Raw genomic sequence first — 20,160 nt, forward strand, 5'->3', positions numbered from 1 at the left:
AAAATACCATGACTAATGAACTGCTAACCACTCATTTGGAAGTATGGAGTCAACGAGATGTAACCAGTACTCTCAGCATCGACTCAGTCCAAGCAAAACAATTTGGCTTTTATGAATGTCTTGTATGGAATCAGTGGGGACAGTTAAAATTAGTGGTGCATCTAGAAAGGAATTGGTCTCGTAAAGCAGTATACCTTACGTTAGGAATTCCAGCTATAGTGTTGATCTTAATCACACTAGGAGCAGTGTTATGGAAGCTATGGAAGTGTGGAAGCATCAATATGGAAACTTCAAATCAAATACGCACTTATCAAGTTTATTATAGGGAGAATGACCACGATCGTATAAGCATTACCAGCCTAGAATAAGAAGAAAAGGAGGAGGAAAAGCCTTTCTCCTCTTCCCTGACGTCTAAATGAGCTTCAGAAGTGTTTGTTTTTTGGGAAACACTCAAACTGTGTGTGTGCAGGGACTCACTGTCCCGTGTGAAAAAAAAAAAAAAAAAAACTTTCGAGTGAATTAAAAGAAACACTTAGAACTTTGAACTTTATGAATACTTCTGTTGACATTCTACTGACATTCAAATGAAATTGTAATGTTCTACTGACATTCAAATGAAATTGTAATGTTCTACTGACATTCAAATGAAATTTTAATGCAATAACTATGTTAGAGTGATATACTTGTAATAGTAATTGTGAAATAATTATGAAAGTATTAATGCTTTTAAAGGTTTAAATTCTTGGAAAAAATAACTTGATTGTTACTTTTCTGTTACTTTTCTACTATTGATCAGTATTATGTGTACTTATATATTAGCACTAATTATATATTAGCGTTATTAAAAACACATATATAAATCTAATAAGAACATTTGCTAACTTTGTTTATTTTGTTACATGAACGATGTATCATGCTTGGAGAAAAATCTTGAAGGACGATTATGCTATGGAAAAGACGTGCATCATTCTTAAAACAGAAGTGTACTACAGCCTAGCAGACCAACGAAACATTGTGCTTGTTTTTGATAAAAGGACAATGGACACTTGAGAAGATATAATGAAGATAAGAAAAGTGTTCCTTATAAAACTGTGTGCGCGAAAATGTGTAAAGATAGCCAAAGGAAGATTTACGAACTTATTATTGTTCATGATACAATATTACTAATGTTATACCAATATTATAATATCATAGATATTAACCTTTTAGGATTTTGTGTTTGAAAATATATATAGTTTAGTTGTAGAGGCAGTTGTAAAGGAAGAAGCCATCTTTTACTTTGAGAATCTTAGTTTAGGGCCCGATTCGGTTTTTCAGAATTGAGAAGAGTGATTTTCTTCTAAATCCCCGGTCTCAATTCTGAAAGGGGGAGCTGAGGAAGATGTTGCAGTGCTAATTCCGCCTTTTCCTCTAAATCTATAATAAATACATTAATTTTAATTTCTCATAATTCCCCTACTTAGTTATTATCCAAAACCTCATTTATTGACAATTTTAGAGTTATTAAAACTGAGTATTAAAGCAAGTTAGATGTCTTTAAATCTTTAAATTGGAACCTGTTATAATGGCGTCTAAAAAATAGCGAAATTAGCCACAGCAACTATGTATTAAAGAAAGCCTATCTAAACTCTACAGAAGCCTGCAGTTGTTTGCCGGCGACGGCTATCTTGGGAGCCACCTACGGGTTACATTTTTATAAACACAGAAAGATGCACTTAGCTTGATATGCAAATGATGACGACAGAAAGGGGGGGGGAATCAGAGAGATACACACACACCCGTGTGAACGGATATCGTAGATTCCTCCGAGCATCATAAACTCGGTGAACACGTAAGCTAGGGACTCTTCATTTTCCTAATAAGGAGCTGGTGAAGTGTCTACACGTCTGGCCAGAATGTTTGGTACAAGGCGTAATCGAGGATGATGGTGACTCCTTTGATTAAGTGTCCCATAACGTGGGAGTTCTCCATTAAGAGAAAGGAAAATGTATAAACAATAAGGGAGAACTAGAGCTATAAAAGCAGGTCCTCGAGACCCAGAGAAGAGTCGGAGAGGACGGGAAGTCGGAGTCCAGAGAAAGAGTCGAGAGGAACAGAACTGGGAGGCCGAAGCAGAACGAGAGGTCGGCGTCCAGAGGGAAGTCGAGAGGACAGAAGAGAATAGAGCGGTTCCAGTCGCGGAGAGCGGAGGGAAGAGCCGCCGCCCAGCCATATCTTAGACTGGTAAGTTTATGATGAAAAGATGGATTCTTTCTAGCCTCTTATAATCTTGTAACTAATAACTGCTGTGTTTAAGAATGATAATCCCAAAGTCTATGATCTTATTATTATCATAATGATTTATTGAATTTATAACTATGTAAGATTTACTTTCTCATGTATTAAACTTTATTATGTTTTGCACTATAGGAGTTTCTCATTCTCTGCCAAAACCTCACATGTAACCACTAAAGCTAAATGTTAAAGCATGATTACAGGTTAATTGCGGTTATCGAGTAGTCAGTTGCATGATTACCCGATAATAATAAGCACAACGCGAGCCCAAACCGCGGGGAGGGGTAGAGAGGGGGATAAACCGCTCCATCTCTCTTCATCCCTGAGAGTATACGAGGCTTTTGTCCTAAACCAAACCATTAGACGATAAACCAGAACTGAATATACTAAGGTAAATTAAGATGGCAGACCAAAAGAAAAGTGTCGGAAACGACGTAACTACACTTAGAACAAAAAGTATAGTTATGCCTAGACTAACTAGTTCTGATGCGGCCACAGCCTAGTACACACAAAACCTAAGTAAGAGCAACGAGAAATATATATGTGTGTGTGTGTGCGAGGTGACAGTCCGAATGACTTCTGTTATGTATGTCGAGAAGTCACATTAGCTTAAAGAAAGTATCCCTTAACTCGAGCCATAAAAAAGGCCTACTTTTTGTACTGGAGGTGTAAAGCAGGTGACTGGGGCAAGAACTGGGTTCCACACATATGCTGCTGTACTTGTTCATCAAAACAAACACGGGTGTGAATTGAAAGGGAAGTTTTATGCGTTTTGTAGTGCCCGTGATATAGAGGGAGCCAATAAATCACGTCACAGAAATTTACTTCTGTATGGTGCCTCCTATTTGAATAGGGATGACAGTGAAGAAAAAGTGGACAGTGATGTACACAAATATACCATCTGCAATTAGTTCTGTGCCTCACGGTGAAATACCTCCTAATCCTGCACCACCTGACCATTTTTATGTACTCTGATGAAGACTGATGAACATGAACTTGATATACACAAAGAAGTATAGCAACCGTCTATGTCAAGGGATCCACCATTTTGTCCAAACCTTTATTCTTCTGAACCACATAAGATCACAGAAAGTGAGCTTAATGACCTCATTAGGGATCTTGAACTGCCGAAGAATAAGGCAGAGCTTCTGGCCTTGAGGCTACAAAAGTGGTATCTTCAAGATCAGTGCTTCTCAAACTATCTATAGCGAAAGACCAGTTTCTTTTATTTCCAATCTGTCGTGGACCCAATACTTTTGTAAAATGCAATAAAAATAAATTACTCCCAATTTTTGTACTTATCTTGTCGCAGATTGGTATTAGTAATGGCCACATGGTGTAAGGAAGCTTATGGCTTATGCGGCACCAGCCAAAAAAATAAAATAATAATAACAATAATAATAAAATAACAAAAAATACATAAAATAAAATAATAACAATAAAAACAAATTAATAATAATAAGAAGAAAATTTTTAAAAAATAATAATAATAAAAATTAATAAGAGTAAAGGAAATGGACATGGACCTATGCATTTCCCTTCTCCTTTAGGTAATTATCCAGCTGACCTTTGAATTTCCCCAGACTGTCAGCCTCTACGACCCATGTAGGTAACTTATTCCAGTAATTTATAACTTGCTGGCTAAAATTAAACTTCCTGCAAAACAGTCTAAACAACTCCCCCCGTAAATTGAAATTATGACCCCTAGTTCTAGAATCATTTATAACCATGAAACTTTCATCCTTATTCATTTTGCTTATGCCTCTCAGAGCCTTAAACACCTTAATCAAGTCCCTTCTAAGGTGCCTAGTTTCCAAGCTTTGCAACCCACATATTCAAAGTCTTTCCTCATATGGACGCCCTTTTTTTGTCGATCTCACCAGGCGAGTTAACCATTTTTGGACCCTTTCAAGAAGAACAATGTCTTTCTTTAGGTGCGGTCTCCATATTTGAAAACAATATTCCAAGTGTGGTCTAACAATAGCCTTATATAATGGGATTATGACATCCTTATCACTACTAGTGATTGTTTGATAAACCATCAATAGGACATCATGGGCCCTCCTTGCAACAATGCTTGGAGAACTTCATATCTGACCGTATCATAATACCCAAGTCCCTTTCCTCCACTACTGGATTTAGTTCAACTCCACAAAATGTATAAGTTATTTTGAGGCTACTGTTCCCCAGATGCAATACCTTATACTTTTCTGGATTAAAGCATAGCTGCCATTTTTCTGACCATCTCTGAAGTCTATATAGGTCATTCTGAAGAAGCTCTGCTTCGCAGCAATCATTAACTAGATGTAGAATAGACAGATGTAGAATAGATGTGCGGAAATTTGCCTTTAGCCAGCAGGTGGTTAATTGCTGGAACAAACTTCCATCTGTCGTGGAAGTTGATAGGTTAAATAAATTTAAGGAGGAACTGGACAGGCATTTGGAGGGAATGGTGTGATTTTTTTTTTTTTTTTTTGGCTGATGCTGCATAAGCTCGTACACTTGCTTTCTTGCATCACATGCCACCACTACTGCTACTACTACTACTACTCTACCAATCTTTACATCATCTGCAAATTTAGACATCACGCCCTCTATATCTTAATTGATGTCATTTATGAAAATCAAAAACAACAATGGTCCTAATACCGATCCTTGGAGAACCCCACTTCTTACATCAACCCAATCTGAGGAATAACCATTTATCACAACCCTCTGCCTCCTGCCCTGCTATCCATCTAAGGATTTTCCCTGTGATTCCAACCTGTTCCAGCTTATAAAGTAACTTCATGTGGGACTGAGTCAAATGCTTTGCTGAAATCCAAATAAACAACGTCGAAATTATTCCCTACATCCAGCTCTTGAGTGACCCTATCAAAATAGCTAACCAGATTAGTTAAACATGATTTTCCCTTTACAAAACTATGCTGAGTGTCCTTCAGAATTCCATTTCTATCTAAGTGATCCTCAATTCCACCCTTGATTATAGTCGCCATGATTTCCCCTACTACTGAAGTTAGACCAACCGGCTGGTAATTTCCCACTTCACTCTTAGAACCGCCCTTATGTATTGGAGATACAGTCACACTTTTCCAATCCAACGGAATCACTCTCGAGTCCAGTGATGCTCTCATAATTTTAGCCTAAATGGTTTTTTAATGCACTCATTTGCTGCTTCCCTTAAGATTATAGGGTAAATGCTATCAACCCCAGAAGCCTTATATGTGTGAAATATCAACATCATTAATTACATTTTTTCAACTTCACAGAATTTCTCATTGACGTGAGGGGCTTTTCTTCTGTAAATATTGATGCAAAGTAACTGTTGAGTTCATCTGCAACTTCAGCTGGGGTATCTAATACTATCCCACGTCCATTACATAAGACTGAGACACATCAGACTGAGTTGGGACAGATTGCAAATATGGACAAAGTCCCCCTTCAATTTGATGTCCCAAGTAACAGAACTGTTGATAAGAAGGGAGTGAAAACTGTAACTGTGAAGACAAGTGGATATGAAAAAAGCCATTATACAGTTGTTCTAAATTCTGAAAGTTGCTGACGGAACCAAGCTACCTTCTATGCTGATTTTCAAACGCAAAACAATGCCAAAAGAAGACATTCCTCGAGGAGTGATTGTCCACGTTCATGACAAAGGTTGGATGGATCAGGATGGGATGAAGATCTGGTTTGAGAAAGTTTGGAGCAGGAGACCAGGTGGGCTCTTACGCAAACCTGCCCTATTGGTGCTTGATCAGTTTGATTAGACCGGGGTTCGAGCCTGTCACCACCAAATACGGAGCATTCGAAAAGGTCAGGGAATGACCACCGCACCGGAGCAATATGGCCTTAGTTGCTAATGCTCCTAAAAACCAAATAACAACAACAACAGCTTGATCAGTTCAGGGCACACATAGCAAAAAACACAAAGAAGATTGCTGCAGAGCAAAAAATAAAACTTGCCGTCATACCTGGAGGCTTGACATCCCAGCTCCAACCACTTGATGTCAGCATTAACAAACCCTTCAAAGCTGCCATGAGAGACGAATGGAACCAATGGATGAAGTCTTCTGGGAATAATTTGACGCCAGCAGGAAGAGTGAAGAAACCAACTATAGGAGAAGTTTGTACCTGGGTGAAAAGATCCTGGGATAATATCAAGATTGAGATCGTTGTCAAGTCATTTAAGAAGTGTGGCATTTCAAATGCCATAGATGAAACTGAGGACGAGGCAATATATGAAGACAGTGATTCGTCATCAGACACAGATGAGGACAAGCTAATGGATGGGAGTTTTGACAGTGATGAGGAGTTGTATGAATTTTATGATGAATAAAACTTGAGTTCAATAACTTTATGTAATACTTTTTTTTTTTTCAAATTTCAGGCCCCAAAATTAAGGTGCGTCTTACACATGGGAGGGTCTTATACATGGGGAAATACGGTACATTTAATTACATTAAAATTGAAATTTTAATGTAATTAAATGTAATTTTTTCCCTCTTCTTTACAAAAAGAAAAAAGGAAAACTATGTTATTGCAATATGATGGAGAAAACTGTTTTTTTATGATAGTGCAGGTGGGATTGAATCAAACAGATGGATTCTCCATCATAAATTCTAAAAGTTGGCAGATGTACTATTTATTTTACAAAAAACAAATAGCACATCTGCCAACTTTCATCTTCAGATAATATGCTACTGCAACTATTCTCAGGTTTAAAGAAATTCTGAATTTTTTTTTAACTCTTCTTTTTAACATAATTAAAAATGTAATTGACATTTTAGCACAAAGTAATTCTAATTATATTAAAATTCCAATTTTAATGTAATTAAATGTAATTTTTTCCCTCTTCTTTACAAAAAGAAAAAAGGAAAACTATGTTATTGCAATATGATGGAGAAAACTGTTTTTTTATGATAGTGCAGGTGGGATTGAATCAAACAGATGGATTCTCCATCATAAATTCTGAAAGTTGGCAGATGTGCTATTTATTTTACAAAAAACAAATAGCACATCTACCAACTTTCATCTTCAGATAATATTCAACTTTAAGATAATATTCATATCACACTCTTCCCTTTCTTTTGCATTATGTAATGGCGCCTCTGTACCCAGGAGCAGCAGTGCATAGCACACGCTTCTTGATTAGACCGGGGTTCGAGCCCGTGACCACCAAATACGGAGGATGCGGAAAGGTCAAGAGAATGACCACCGCATATCCCCGGAGCAATGTAGCCTTAGTTGCTAATGCTCCTAAAAACCAAATAACAAACTAACAAGCATTATGTAATTTCTCAATTTCTCATAAATGACTTCAGATCAGCTTCCTTACAAAGAGCCTTATTTGACTTCATAGATTTTTTTTTTTTCAAATTTTACTCAGTTCAACAACGTTTCATCCTCCGCCAACTTAGATTTCAATAATACCTTTGATATTGTACCACATGCACATGTCTATAAAGTGTAATTGCACATCTAATCTGACTGTTTTACAATAGAGCATTAACCTTTTTCTAATTTTCATTTTAATATTTCTTTATTTGTTTTTAGTGGTTTGTATGGATTTCCAGAAACATGACAGTTTTATTTTTATTTATGACTTTCTTAAAGAAATAGCAGACAATCAAATTAAAGTATTTTATATTGCTCGATTTTCATGTTTTCTTTCTATCCATTGCCAACTTTTTATGTACACATTTCTGCTCTGCATCAATAAACAACACCAAACAGCTGCAGACTTCAGTAAACAGCTGTTTCTTCAGTTATTGTTTTCACTTTAGCTGAATCCTAAAGTGATCACAATAAGTGGCTTCCACTGTATTATAAAATCTGAAAAAAAAATAACACATTTAATTTGTGTGCTGCATGTAGGTGTGATTTTTTACTTTCAGGGTGGAAAACACAATGAAATCAAACAAATAAGCATAAATACAATGTGCAATGGTTAGAAAGAAATGCAAAAATATATATAAATTTTTCAGTTAGGATAGGTATATGTTAAGTGCCAAAGCAACTAAGGCTATGAGGCATGTATTCTTTCGTTGATTTGCTGTTTTTTGGTCAAAACACCTTTTCCTAGGAGACAAATATCATACAACCCTTGCCTGAGACTGACTAACTCAGTCATTGGGACAAAAGCCCATAAAAATTCCTTGTGCTATTAATGGAAGTTGAACTCCAGCATTTTCGAACTGGGTATCGATAGTTAAACTGTTGATAATCCTGCTCAGTTGACTAACAAACTAAATGAGTATTTTGCATCTGCATTCACACATGAGGAGTTATTCAGGGACGGGAATGCCAGAGATGAACTAAACTCTGGCAGTGAGCTAGATGATTTTGTAATAACTGAGGAAAGTGGAGGAGAAATTGTTGAAGATAAACATAAGAAAGGCACCTGGGGTCGATGGAATCTATCCAGTTATATTAAAGGCGGCATCAAAGGAAGTAAGCAAACCCTTAGCAGTAATTATCAGAAGCCTCCTTGGACTTAGGGGAGGTACCCATGGACTGGAGATGCGCAAATGTTACCCCAATTCACAAAGGAGGATCAAAGGATGACACAAGTAATTATAGACCTGTTAGTTTAACTACTACTCCAGGGAAATTAATGGAGGGACTGGTTAAAGAAGCACTGCAGGATCATCTAGACAAGACTTCAGTTATAGCTCGGACACAGCATGACTTTCTTAAGGGAAAGTCTTGTCTGACCTTGATTCGATACTATGATGTGGCCCCAAAGCAACTGGATGCAGGGAATAACTTTGATATCATGGAGCTTAGAAAGGCTTTTGATACTGTTGCACATGGAAGAGTGCTGCACAAATTGACCAGTGCGGCATTGGGGTCAAATTGCTGCTGTGGATAAAGGGATGGTTGAGTGGGAGAAGACAGAGAGTGGTAATCAATGGACACTGCTCTTCGTGGACTAATGTTATTAGTGGAGTCCCTCAGGGTTCAGTGTTGGGTCCATTGTTGTTTGATGTATTTAAAAATGATATTGATGATGGTATATCAGGCTTAATGTCCAAGTTTTCAGATGATACGAAGTTTGGCAGAGTTGTTAATGACAGTATGCTGCTGCAACAGGATCTAGAAAATTTGAGCAGATGGGCTGAGAGGTGGCAACTGAAGTTTAACATTGACAAATGTAAAGTACTACATATGGGAAGCAGTAACCCCAGAGTAACGTATCAACTCTGTGTTACTACTACACTGACAGTTGTAGAGAATGAAAAGGATCTGGGGGTAATTGTACAGGCAGATATGAAGTTTTCTGAGCAGTGCAGATGGTCTGCAAGAGTAGCTCATGGTGTCTTGTCAACAGTGGCGGATTAAGGATAGTTGGGGCCCCTAGGCAAATTATATTTGGGGGCCCCCAAAAAAATAATAATAATAAAAAAAAAAAAAGAATAAAAAATAAATAAAAAGTTAGGTGGCAAAGAAATGAAATTTTGTACTTTTGAATTTTTTGCTTAAATTTTCGCTTAAATTAATCAAGATTTTTATGATGTTTATTGAAAACAATCTATTTTAGAACACTATAGGAAAATGTCTAGGCATGGGCCCCCCCAAATTCTGGGGCCCCTAGGCACGTGCCTCATTGCCTTAATGGGTAATCTGCCACTGCTTGTCAATGATATACAGGAATTTTTATAGCTAGGATAAGGAGGTGATTATCCCCTTGTATAAGGCAATGGTCAGGCCACACCTTGAGTACTGTATACAGGTCTGGAGGCCTCATTTTAAGAAGGATGTAGAGCTGTTGGAACAAGTACAGAGAAGGGCAACAAGGTTAGTGAATGGAACAAAGGGTTGCTCTTACGAAGAAAGGCTTAAGTTTTGCAGATTACAGTGTTTGGAGACTAGGCACCTGCGAGGTAATCTGATTGAAGTGTATAAAGCCTTGAATGGTTTGAACATGCTCAATGCTGATGGGATTCTTCCTCTTTCTCAGAATAATCACCTGAGAGGGCATAAATTCAAATTGAGGAAAGACAGTTGTAGGATAGATGTGTGGAAGTTTGCCTTTAGCCAGCAGGTAGTTGATTGGTGGAACAGACTTCCATCTTTTGTTGTGGAAGTTGATAACCTGAATAAATTTAAGGCTGAGCTGGACAGGTATTTGGAACGAATGGAAGGGTGAAATTGGAGTGTTTTTTTTTTTTTGCTGATGCTGCATAAGCTTACTTTCTTGCATTGTATGCCTCTACTAATGCTAATGCTAATGTTTTTCTTCTGGTGCGAGAAGACAATGATTATAACTATTGTGCTAATTGTGAGGGAAAAATAGTTATAGAATTTCAAAGTTAAGACGACAGCATACACTAATATTTATATTGAGTACACTATCATCTTGTGTAAAAGTGTGTAACATATTCCCTCACCCCCTGATTTATCTATCTACATTTTATCTCAAAATTCCATATGGTTTTCATTATAATCCCAGTGTATGTAACCCCGGGGGCTCACATCTGGTGAGTATGGGCTTGGCAAACCCAGGGTCCTGAGCTGGATATCATCATTCTTCTCTTTCTTGGTGATTCCTTTCTACTTCTCTCTCTCTCTCTCTCTCTCTCTCTCAGGGGGTAACTTGGGAATTTTTTTTTTTTTTTGGCTGGTGCAGCATAAGCCTCAGGCTTCCTTGTACCATATGGCCATTAATAATAATAATAATAATAATAAGTATCCAATGGTTTGCTGTCAGCTGTATATATCAGAACACTGATTCAGACAAACATGGAGCCAGTCTGATTGTAGCTTTGCTGAAATTTGAAATCATTCTTTGGGTTGCATAGGCACTTATAAAATACAATAAATTAGACCTCTCATCCTAATAATTTAGTGATTTTATAAATTGTATGATAACACATATAAATAACAGTATTTTATTAATTGAATATTAAAATCTTATTGGCATATTATGTGTATTTTGTTATACTGGCTCCTGAAATATGTTTAAATTAGGTTTTGGAATACTGTTCCAAAACCCCCATAAAAATAACCCTGATAGTGTCACACATGCTGAATGCTTATTCTCATAATTTATCTTAGAACATAATTTTTCTCTCAATACAGCTAATTGTGAAGGCACATTGTTCATTTTTCTGATAGTGAAATTGCAAAAGATATGATTGTGGGAAAAACAAGCATTATACCACTCTATAATTTTCGATGTTTGTAAACTAACATCTGTTTTTAATTCAGTTTTTCATGCTGATTTCAGAAATGTTATTCCTTTTTTTTCTATCATGTTTTTTCACAAATCACTTAAGTTGATGTCATGAATTGTATAATTGAATGCATTAAGTTTTGTAAACTGAATCATCACATGTTTGCAACACTGCTTTCAATCATTTGTTTCTTAACCTTGAGAGCTTCATGCAGCAGGGTTTATCGTTGTGAGCTCAGTTTATTTTTCAGGTTACTGTGTCAAATTTGTGCTGAATAGTGAGTGGTTTGAACAACCTAAACTTATTTTGTTATATTTGTGGAAGGTGTTGCCCTCAAGCAAAGATAAGATATTACAGAATTTGTAAAAATTGTGTGTTGTGCTTATTCTAGAGTGAAACTCTGTGACCAAGATAAACAATGGGCTCCAAATAAAGTTTGCCAAACCTGTGTTGAAGCATTGAGATTGTGGGAAAATGGTAAAAAGAAGGCTATGCCATTTGCAATTCCCATGATTTGGTGGGAGCCTACAAATTACTGTGATGACTGTTACTTCTGCTTAGTTAATGAAGAGGGATATAATGCAAAGAGGAAGAAGGGCATTGTATATCCTAATATTCCATCTGCCATTAGACCAGTCCCACATGGAGATAACCTGCCAATTCCACACCCTCCACTTATAATGCAGAATGAAGCAGCTGAAAGTGAAGCTTCTGAAGATGAAACTGAAGGCTACATGACTGGAGACATTGAGTCCAGTCCTCAAATGTTTCACATCATGAACTCAGTGATCTGGTAAGCGATTTAAATTTAACAAAGCAATCTGTAGGACTCCTTGGTTCTGGACTAAAGTCAAAAATCTTCTAGTACATGGGATGTTTTTCTCATGGTAAAGAACAAGAACTAGTCCCCTACTTTTCTGAGGATGATCCTATGATTTTTTGCAGTAATATAAATGACTTCATGAACTATTTCAAAATTAGCTGCAGTCCTACACAGTGGAAACTTTTTAATGACTTATCAAAAAGGAGTGTCAAAGGTGTGTTGCTCTACAATGTAAATAAATACGAGTAAATTCCACTAGCTCACTCTGTGCATTTGAAAGAAACATTTAGTTGGTCTGTGCTGACTTTAAAGTGATAGGCATGTTACTTGGACAACAATCTGGCTATGCAAAAATGCCTTCCTTTTTGTATGCGTCAGACAGATGGGTAAGGAGTAAACACAGGGATGTCAAAGTCTGGCCAAAGAGGGGCAGTCTTTTGCCTGGATCAAAGAACATAGTTCATAAACTACAAAATTGGCCTCCTTCTACTCTTGCACATCAAATTGGGTTTAATGAAATAGTTTGTGAAAGCTTTACCCCAGGAAGATCCCTGCTTCAACTACCTTTGTACTGAATTCCCATCACCCAAGAGAAGCTAAAACAAGGTATTTCTGTTGGACCTCAAATTTGTAAACTGATGAGGGACTGATATGTTGAGGAAATTATGAATAAAAGAGGAAAACAGGCAGGATTAGCTTCATATCTGTTGTTGAGAGCTTCTTAGGAAACAGTAAGGATCCAGACTACATGAATATAGTTGAAAATATGTTGGCAAACTTCAAGAAGCTAGGCTACAACATGAGCATTAGCTGAGTATTGGCTGTTAAGGTGGGAAACAAAATTTTCCACCAATCGCACCATCTCCAGGGCAATTTTGCATATTAACCTAAACACCCGAACCCCATAAATAATAAATAAGTCAAGGAAACATAGCTTGCAGAAGTAATTACAAAAGAAATTTGCACTCTTGAACTTAGCGGCATACTTATAATCACAACGCAGAGCGAAACAAATCAGATTCAAAATCATTTGAATAAAAATACTAGGATGTAATTTCTCTGCATATGTAATCCACTAGAAAACATGTAGGAAATAAATTTTAAGATATTCATACAAGACAAAGAATACGAAAGAGATGCCCATTTGAGTAGCATAGTGCATATTCGCACAGTCCTCCCCATACCAGGTGGAAAAGGCATAGGTTTCAATTGCGTGAATGAGGCAAGGAGCTTTTATGGCCTTTTTTTTCACAATGTGGCTCAGTTAGTTGGTGTCAGGCAAGGATTTTATAGTTTTCTCCCAGAAACTCTGGTTTTGTGTCCAGCAAGAAAAAATCAACTACAGAACACACGCAATTTACAGACATAATATGTACGGCGCAATGTTCAGTAAATCATTGATGCGCCTAAAACCGTACAACAACAATGAGAGAGAGAGAGACGAAAGAAAAGATAAAGGCTATTAAGCTAAATGATACCAAAGAAAAGGTATCTGCATTAGAATTAATTGAGGCATATGATGCAAGAAAGAAAGAAAGCTTATATAGCATCAGCCAAAAAAAAAAAAAAAAAACCCTTCCTATTTCACCCATCTGGTCACTCCAAATGTTTATCTAGTTAACCCTTAAATTAATTTAAGCTATCAACTTCCACAACAACAGAAGGAAGTCTGTTCCACCAATCAACTACCCGCTGACTAAAGGCAAATTTCCACACATCTTTCTATAACTGTCTTTCTTCAATTGGAATCTATGCCCAGTTCTATGCTCAGGTTCTTAATCTGAGCAAGCGGAAGTATCCCATCAGCATTGAGCCTGCTCAAACTATTCACGGCCTTATACACCTCAATCAGATCAGCTTGCAGGTGGCTAGTCTCAGATGCTGCAACTTAGCATTAGCATTAGTAGAGGCATTTGATGCAAGAAAGCAAGCTTATGCAGCATCAGCCAAAAAAAAAAAAAAAAAAAAAAAAAAGTAACATAAATAAATAAAAATAACCACTTCCACTTCACCCCTCTGTTCGTTCGAAATACCTGTCCAGCTGAGCCTTAAACTTATTTAGGCTATCAACTTCCACGACAAGGGATGGAAGTCTGTTCCACCCACCAACCACCCGCTGGCTAAAGGCAAATTTCCGCACATCTATCCTACATCTGTCTTTCCTCAATATGAATTTATGCCCTCTCAGGTGATTTTTCTGAGCTAGAGGAAGAATCCCATCAGCATTGAGCATGCTCAAACCATTCAAGGCTTTGTACACCTCTATCAGATCACCCCGCTGGTGCCTAGTTTCCAGACACTGTAATTTGCAAAACTTAAGCCTTTCTTCGTAAGAGAACCCCTTTGTCCCATTCACCAATCTAGTTGCCCTTCTCTGTACTCGTTCCAGCAGCTCTATATCCTTCCTGAAATGAGGCCTCCAGGCCTGTATACAGTACTCTAGGTGTGGCCTGACCATTGCCTTATACAAGGGAATAATCACCTCCTTATCCCTGCTAGAAAAATTCCTATATATCATTGACAATACACCATGAGCTACTCTTGCAGCTCGTCTGCACTGCTCAGAGAACTTCATATCTGCCTGCACCACCACCCCCAGGTCCCTTTCATTCTCTACCACTGTCAGTGTAGTACCACAGAGTTGATACGCTGCTCTGGGGTTGCTGTTTCCCATATGTAGTACTTTACATTTGTCAATGTTAAACTTCATTTGCCACCTCGAAGCCCATCTGCTCAACCTTTCCAAATCCTGTTGCAGCAGCATAGTGTCAGTAGTGTCCTTGACAACCCTGCCAACCTTCGTATCGTCTGCAAACTTGGACATTAAGCCTGATATACCATCATCAATATCATTTATAAATACAGAAAACAATAAAGGCCCCAATACTGAACCCTGAGGGACTCCACTAATAACATTAGTCCACGATGAGCAGTGTCCATTGATTACCACTCTCTGTCTTCTCCCCCTCAACCACCCCTTTATCCATAGCAGCAACTTGCCTCCAATGCCACACTGCTCCAATTTGTGCAGCAGTCTTCCATGTGCAACAGTATCAAAAGCCTTTCTAAGATCCAAGTATATAATATCAAAGTTATTCCCTGCATCCAGTTCTTTTGTGACTGCATCATAGTATCCAATCAAATTGGTCAGGCAAGACTTCCCCTTAACAAAACCATGCTGTGTCCTAGCTATAACTGAAGTCTTGTCTAGATGATCCTGCAGTGCTTCTTTCACCAGTGCCTCCATTAATTTTCCGGGAACAGAAGTTAAACTCACAGGTCTATAATTACTTGTGTCAGCCTTTGATCCCCCTTTGTGAATTGGGGTCACATTTGCACATCTCCAGTCAATGGGTACCTCCCCTGAGTCCAAGGAAGCTCTCATAATTATGGCTAAGGGTTTGCTTACCTCCTTTGCTGCCTCCTTTAATATAACTGGATAGATCCCATCCACCCCAGGTGCCTTTCTTGTGTTTCTCTTCAACAATTTCTCCTCCACTTTGCTCTCAGTTATTACAAGATTCTCTAGCTTACTGCTAGAATTGAATACACCTCTGGCATTCCCCTCGCTGAATAACTCCTCATGTGTGAATGTCGATGCAAAATATTCATTTAGTTTGTTAGCTACCCGAGCAGGGTCATCAACAGTTGACCCATCGATCTCAAGTGGACCAATCTGATTCATCCCCTTCCTTCTAGAGTTTACATAAGTAAAGAACTCTTTGCTGTTTTTCTTCGCATCCCTTGCCAAGGATCTCTCGTAATCTGCCTTCGCCTGCCTAACCTCCTTTGTAACTTGGTTACATCATCAGTTGATCCCACTGTATAGAATTCAAAAACTGTCTGAGACCACTGTAGTCACCTTTACGAAAACAAAAACACTTCCCCATTACCCTTGATGGTAGTTAAATCTTTAAGTAAATCCCACATCAGTACATTGCTCACTATCACCTAGTGGTACTTTTATCTGCAAATTCTTAATGCATTAATAATCACTGCTGATAATCAGATCAAGAGTATTACTCCCTCTGGTTGCCCCTCGAACATATTGCTGTAGAAAGCAATCCTATGCAACATTATATAAATATAAACGAAACTGAACTCTCCTAGCTTCAATGGCTGTATCAAGGTGACAGTAAAATAAAAAATAAAAGGTCAGTTTAAAAAATGAAGCCTAACGAATGTTTATTTATTTTTAATCATTTATCTGCACATGTACAACAAGGAATTTTTGTTATATTAAAAACATACAAAAAAGTTTTGCACGTACCATGAACAAATCCAAGAAAAATTGTAATCCAAGTAATGTCATGGGCGAAATAACACATCATTATTCCTACTGAAGCAATCAAAGATCCCCAGAAACAAATAATGCGGATGGTGAAATAATGGCTGAGGATACCTGCTACTGGACCTAGAAAAAATGTGATTAATTCAGAGCAAATTAGGTCAATAATAATAGTAACTTTCTTGTTTATTTTCTATGTTAAAATTTAGAATACACTTTGAAACATCGAACAGCTAAGGGATTTCACAGAAAAATTAGTTCAATGCAAATTGAAATCTGAATATAACAATACAATAAGCCAATAAATCTGAATATAACAATATAATAAGCCAATATAGAATAAAGTGACGGTCCCAGTAAATGTATAAAGGGGCTATAGCCCCCCCTTGTGATCAAAATAATTTTTAATTTTTTTTGATACATGATCATTAAAACTTAATGATTCCCTGGAACACAAATTTACCCCCTTCCCCTTATTAATCAGAGCCACCGCAAGTGGGTAGGCGAGGTAAGCGCTGCTTACGGGCGGCAGATCAAGGGGGCGCCAAAATTTTTTTTCGATATTGTTTTCTGATTGGTTAAAACGCTTATCAGTATTCAACATTTAGGGCGGCAAATTTTATTTTGCTTACTGGCGGCACATAGGAATGCAGCGCTACTGCCCTTAAGAGAATTCTGGGACCATCACTGACCTCAATTAGCGGTACGCTACTATATTTTGATCAACAGGTTCACTGAGTTTGAAAAGAAAAAAAGAAAAAAAAAAAAAAAAAACTTAGAAAACACACACTAAATTTATTTCGATTTTTAATTTCTCTCCTGAGCAAAACTGAATCCAACACTGAACCCAGGATTTTTTATCAACGTTATTATATTATTATTAATAATAGCCATATGGTGCAAGGAAGCCTGAGGCTTATGCTGCACCGGCCAAAAAAAAAAAATTTCCCTATTACCCTGAGAGAGAGAGAAGTAGAAAGGAATCACCAAGAAAGCGAAGAATGATGATATCCAGCTCAAGACCCTGGGTGTGCCAAGCCCATACTCACCAGATGTGAGCCCCTGTTCTGCCGAACCAAAGTAGCACTCGGTGTTGGTCTTGATAATTCCAGTTTCGCTTAGTTCCAGGTCATCATCGGTGATAAAGAACGCTGTATCTTGTGTAATAACTTCCTGAATTCACATACGCATCAGAATAAAATAAAATGTAAATTATAAGTATTTTCTCATGAGAAACTCTTGAAAAGTTATAAGAAATTTTGAAATACTTTTGTTTATGTTGCTATAAAAGTACGAGTCAATCATGCATTTCTGTGTGTATTTTGCTTATGCTTGTTTATAATAATAAGTTTAACGGTTTGATTAATTTTAATAAATAATATTATAAGAAACATTTTATTGTCATTCCTTATAATCCAAGTTTTCACTATACTGAGATGATTCTGGCCCCATTTATATCCGATCACCTAGACTCAACCGTGAACATCACCATGCGATGGTCAAATTAAAACGGTATAAATTCTTAGAACGAAATTAGGGTGAAAACGGGAGGAATTCGATGCTGAGCAGCGCTTTCTATTCTATCACTCCATTATTTATTTTAATTCATAGTTATAAGAACTCAGTTATAGGTAGCGCATCAGTAATTTCGTGTAATAAGTACGTTTGGTAGCGACTTTCAGGTTTATGTGACATATTTTCCTGTTACAGCATTAATTTTTGTTGTAGTTATTTATGAAGTAGTGAATAACTTCATTTAGTGGGTGTAATAGTGTAAACCGCCGGGGAAAAAAAGAAGAATATGTGACATTTTGTGTAAATATATATATATATATATTTTTTTTTTGTGCAACGCGGCTTTATTTTAGCTTCAGACCAGCACCATTATATCACAAGGTAAGATTGTCAAAAAACAAACTTAAAACTTTCGAGAAATTTTTAGAAAATTTCCTTTAATACCTTATTACCCTTTCATGAAATGATGTTATAGCCGTTACGAATTTGGCATGTGAGGTTTGCAATTTGCTATCATGGTAAGCGAAAGAAGCCAGCAGCATTCAAATTCTGTGCTGTCTCAAGCAACCTATATGGAACCAATGCTATAGAATTGGAATGCTGTTGCAAACCTGAAAACTATCTGATGAATTTTCTGCAAATTCACAATGTGAATATAGATGTTTAAAAATAAAATATCTATATTTAAATAAAATAATAGTTCATTAAGCATAGTTAATTTATTTTTATTATATCTAGTCCTGAAGTTTGCTCACTTTCCGAGTTCTATTCTGTAGGTCGTCAGAAATGCGTGGCCCATTGTAGCTGTTGCACTGGTTAAATCGGCTGAGAAAAACTGTTAATCTCTTTAGTTTCGTCCTTTCAGATTATTAACGGAAATTTGGTTATTTATTTTTATGGCAGACCATTCGTCTTAGAAATATACTTAAATTTCTTCCGGCAGTCTTCTAAAAATTAATATTAAAGGCTCAAATAGAATATGTCATTAAAGCTGCATATGCTTAAATTAACTTGGATGGTATAATTTTGCTTAGGAATGAGTTCAGCAGCATTTGTAAGGTACTTTTTTACTTTAGAATAGTATGCAAATAATTGGGTACAGCACTGTAAAATACTGCTGTTTTAATTGCTATTGATTACTGCACATCACTGACATTTTTCTTCACGTTTTTGTGACTAAAGACCAATGGCGTAGCCAGGGAGGAGAGAATTGGAGTTCAGTTGCTCCGCCAAATGTATAGTTCTTTAAATATATTAGCAAACTACTAAAATCTTATTTAAAGTAATATATAGCTCAGAATGACGCCTTCTCTTTTCAACCCCAGTCTCTCCATTACATGGATTTTCAATTTCAACTCCTGACTACGCTAAAATGGCAGTGTGGTATTTTTACTTGTTTGTTGTGCAGATTTTGTATTCCTATTTATTTATTAATAATAATAATATTTATTTAGTGTTTTCTAAATAAGATTTTTTTAAAATGTAAGGTGTATACAGCGTGTTTTATGTAATGCGCACCACCTAATTTGCCTATTTTCGATTTTGAAAATTTTACTCAGAAACTTTTGGGAATACTAGAAATATAGCACAAAGGGACTCTTTGTGCTATATTTCTAGTGAATTTTCAGTAAAATGAATAAATATCCATAATGTTTACAGGTAAACTTTTACGATTTTTAAATTGATTGCTGATGAACTTCATTTTTACTTAAAAAGTTTTTTTTTTTTTTTTTTTTTTGATTTGGTAGTTGTTGGCGCATCGGCTTCTGTGGCCATATTGCACCTCCCAAGGTTTTTGCAGTACTTTGATCCAAGCCCGAGGCGGGAATCGAACCCGCGACCTTTGGGTTGCCGGGCAGGTACTTTACCCACTCGGCTAGCCCGGTCGGCACTTAAAAAGTTATTCCTCATTGTTTGTGTTCTCAGAACACCAAAAATTTATTTTCAAATCTCCTCAAATCTGATTCATGAAGTTAAAATAAACGTGTGGACTGGCGAATGCTGCGTTCACTGCATCCCACAAATAGTAGTAGTAGTAGTGGCATGTGATGCAAATGTTCGATGGGATTCATGTCGGGGAATTT

General features: G+C 37.0%; 1 protein-coding gene across 2 annotated transcripts in view; it reads right to left on the reverse strand.

Moving 5' to 3' along the window:
• LOC150085884 (monocarboxylate transporter 13-like) overlaps positions 1-20,160 on the reverse strand; it is a 179,516-nt gene that overhangs the window by 43,263 nt on the left and 116,093 nt on the right. For both annotated transcript variants that reach the window (XM_090374281.1, XM_090374282.1), the window contains one exon: positions 16,544-16,687. In XM_090374281.1, coding sequence (XP_090230407.1) covers positions 16,544-16,687 — 144 coding nt within the window. The remainder of the gene's footprint in view (positions 1-16,543; positions 16,688-20,160) is intronic.

Source organism: Mastigoproctus giganteus, chromosome 5 (genome assembly GCF_048544385.1).
Source record: "Mastigoproctus giganteus isolate SK-2022 chromosome 5, ASM4854438v1, whole genome shotgun sequence".
NCBI classification, from domain to species: domain Eukaryota; kingdom Metazoa; phylum Arthropoda; class Arachnida; order Uropygi; family Thelyphonidae; genus Mastigoproctus; species Mastigoproctus giganteus.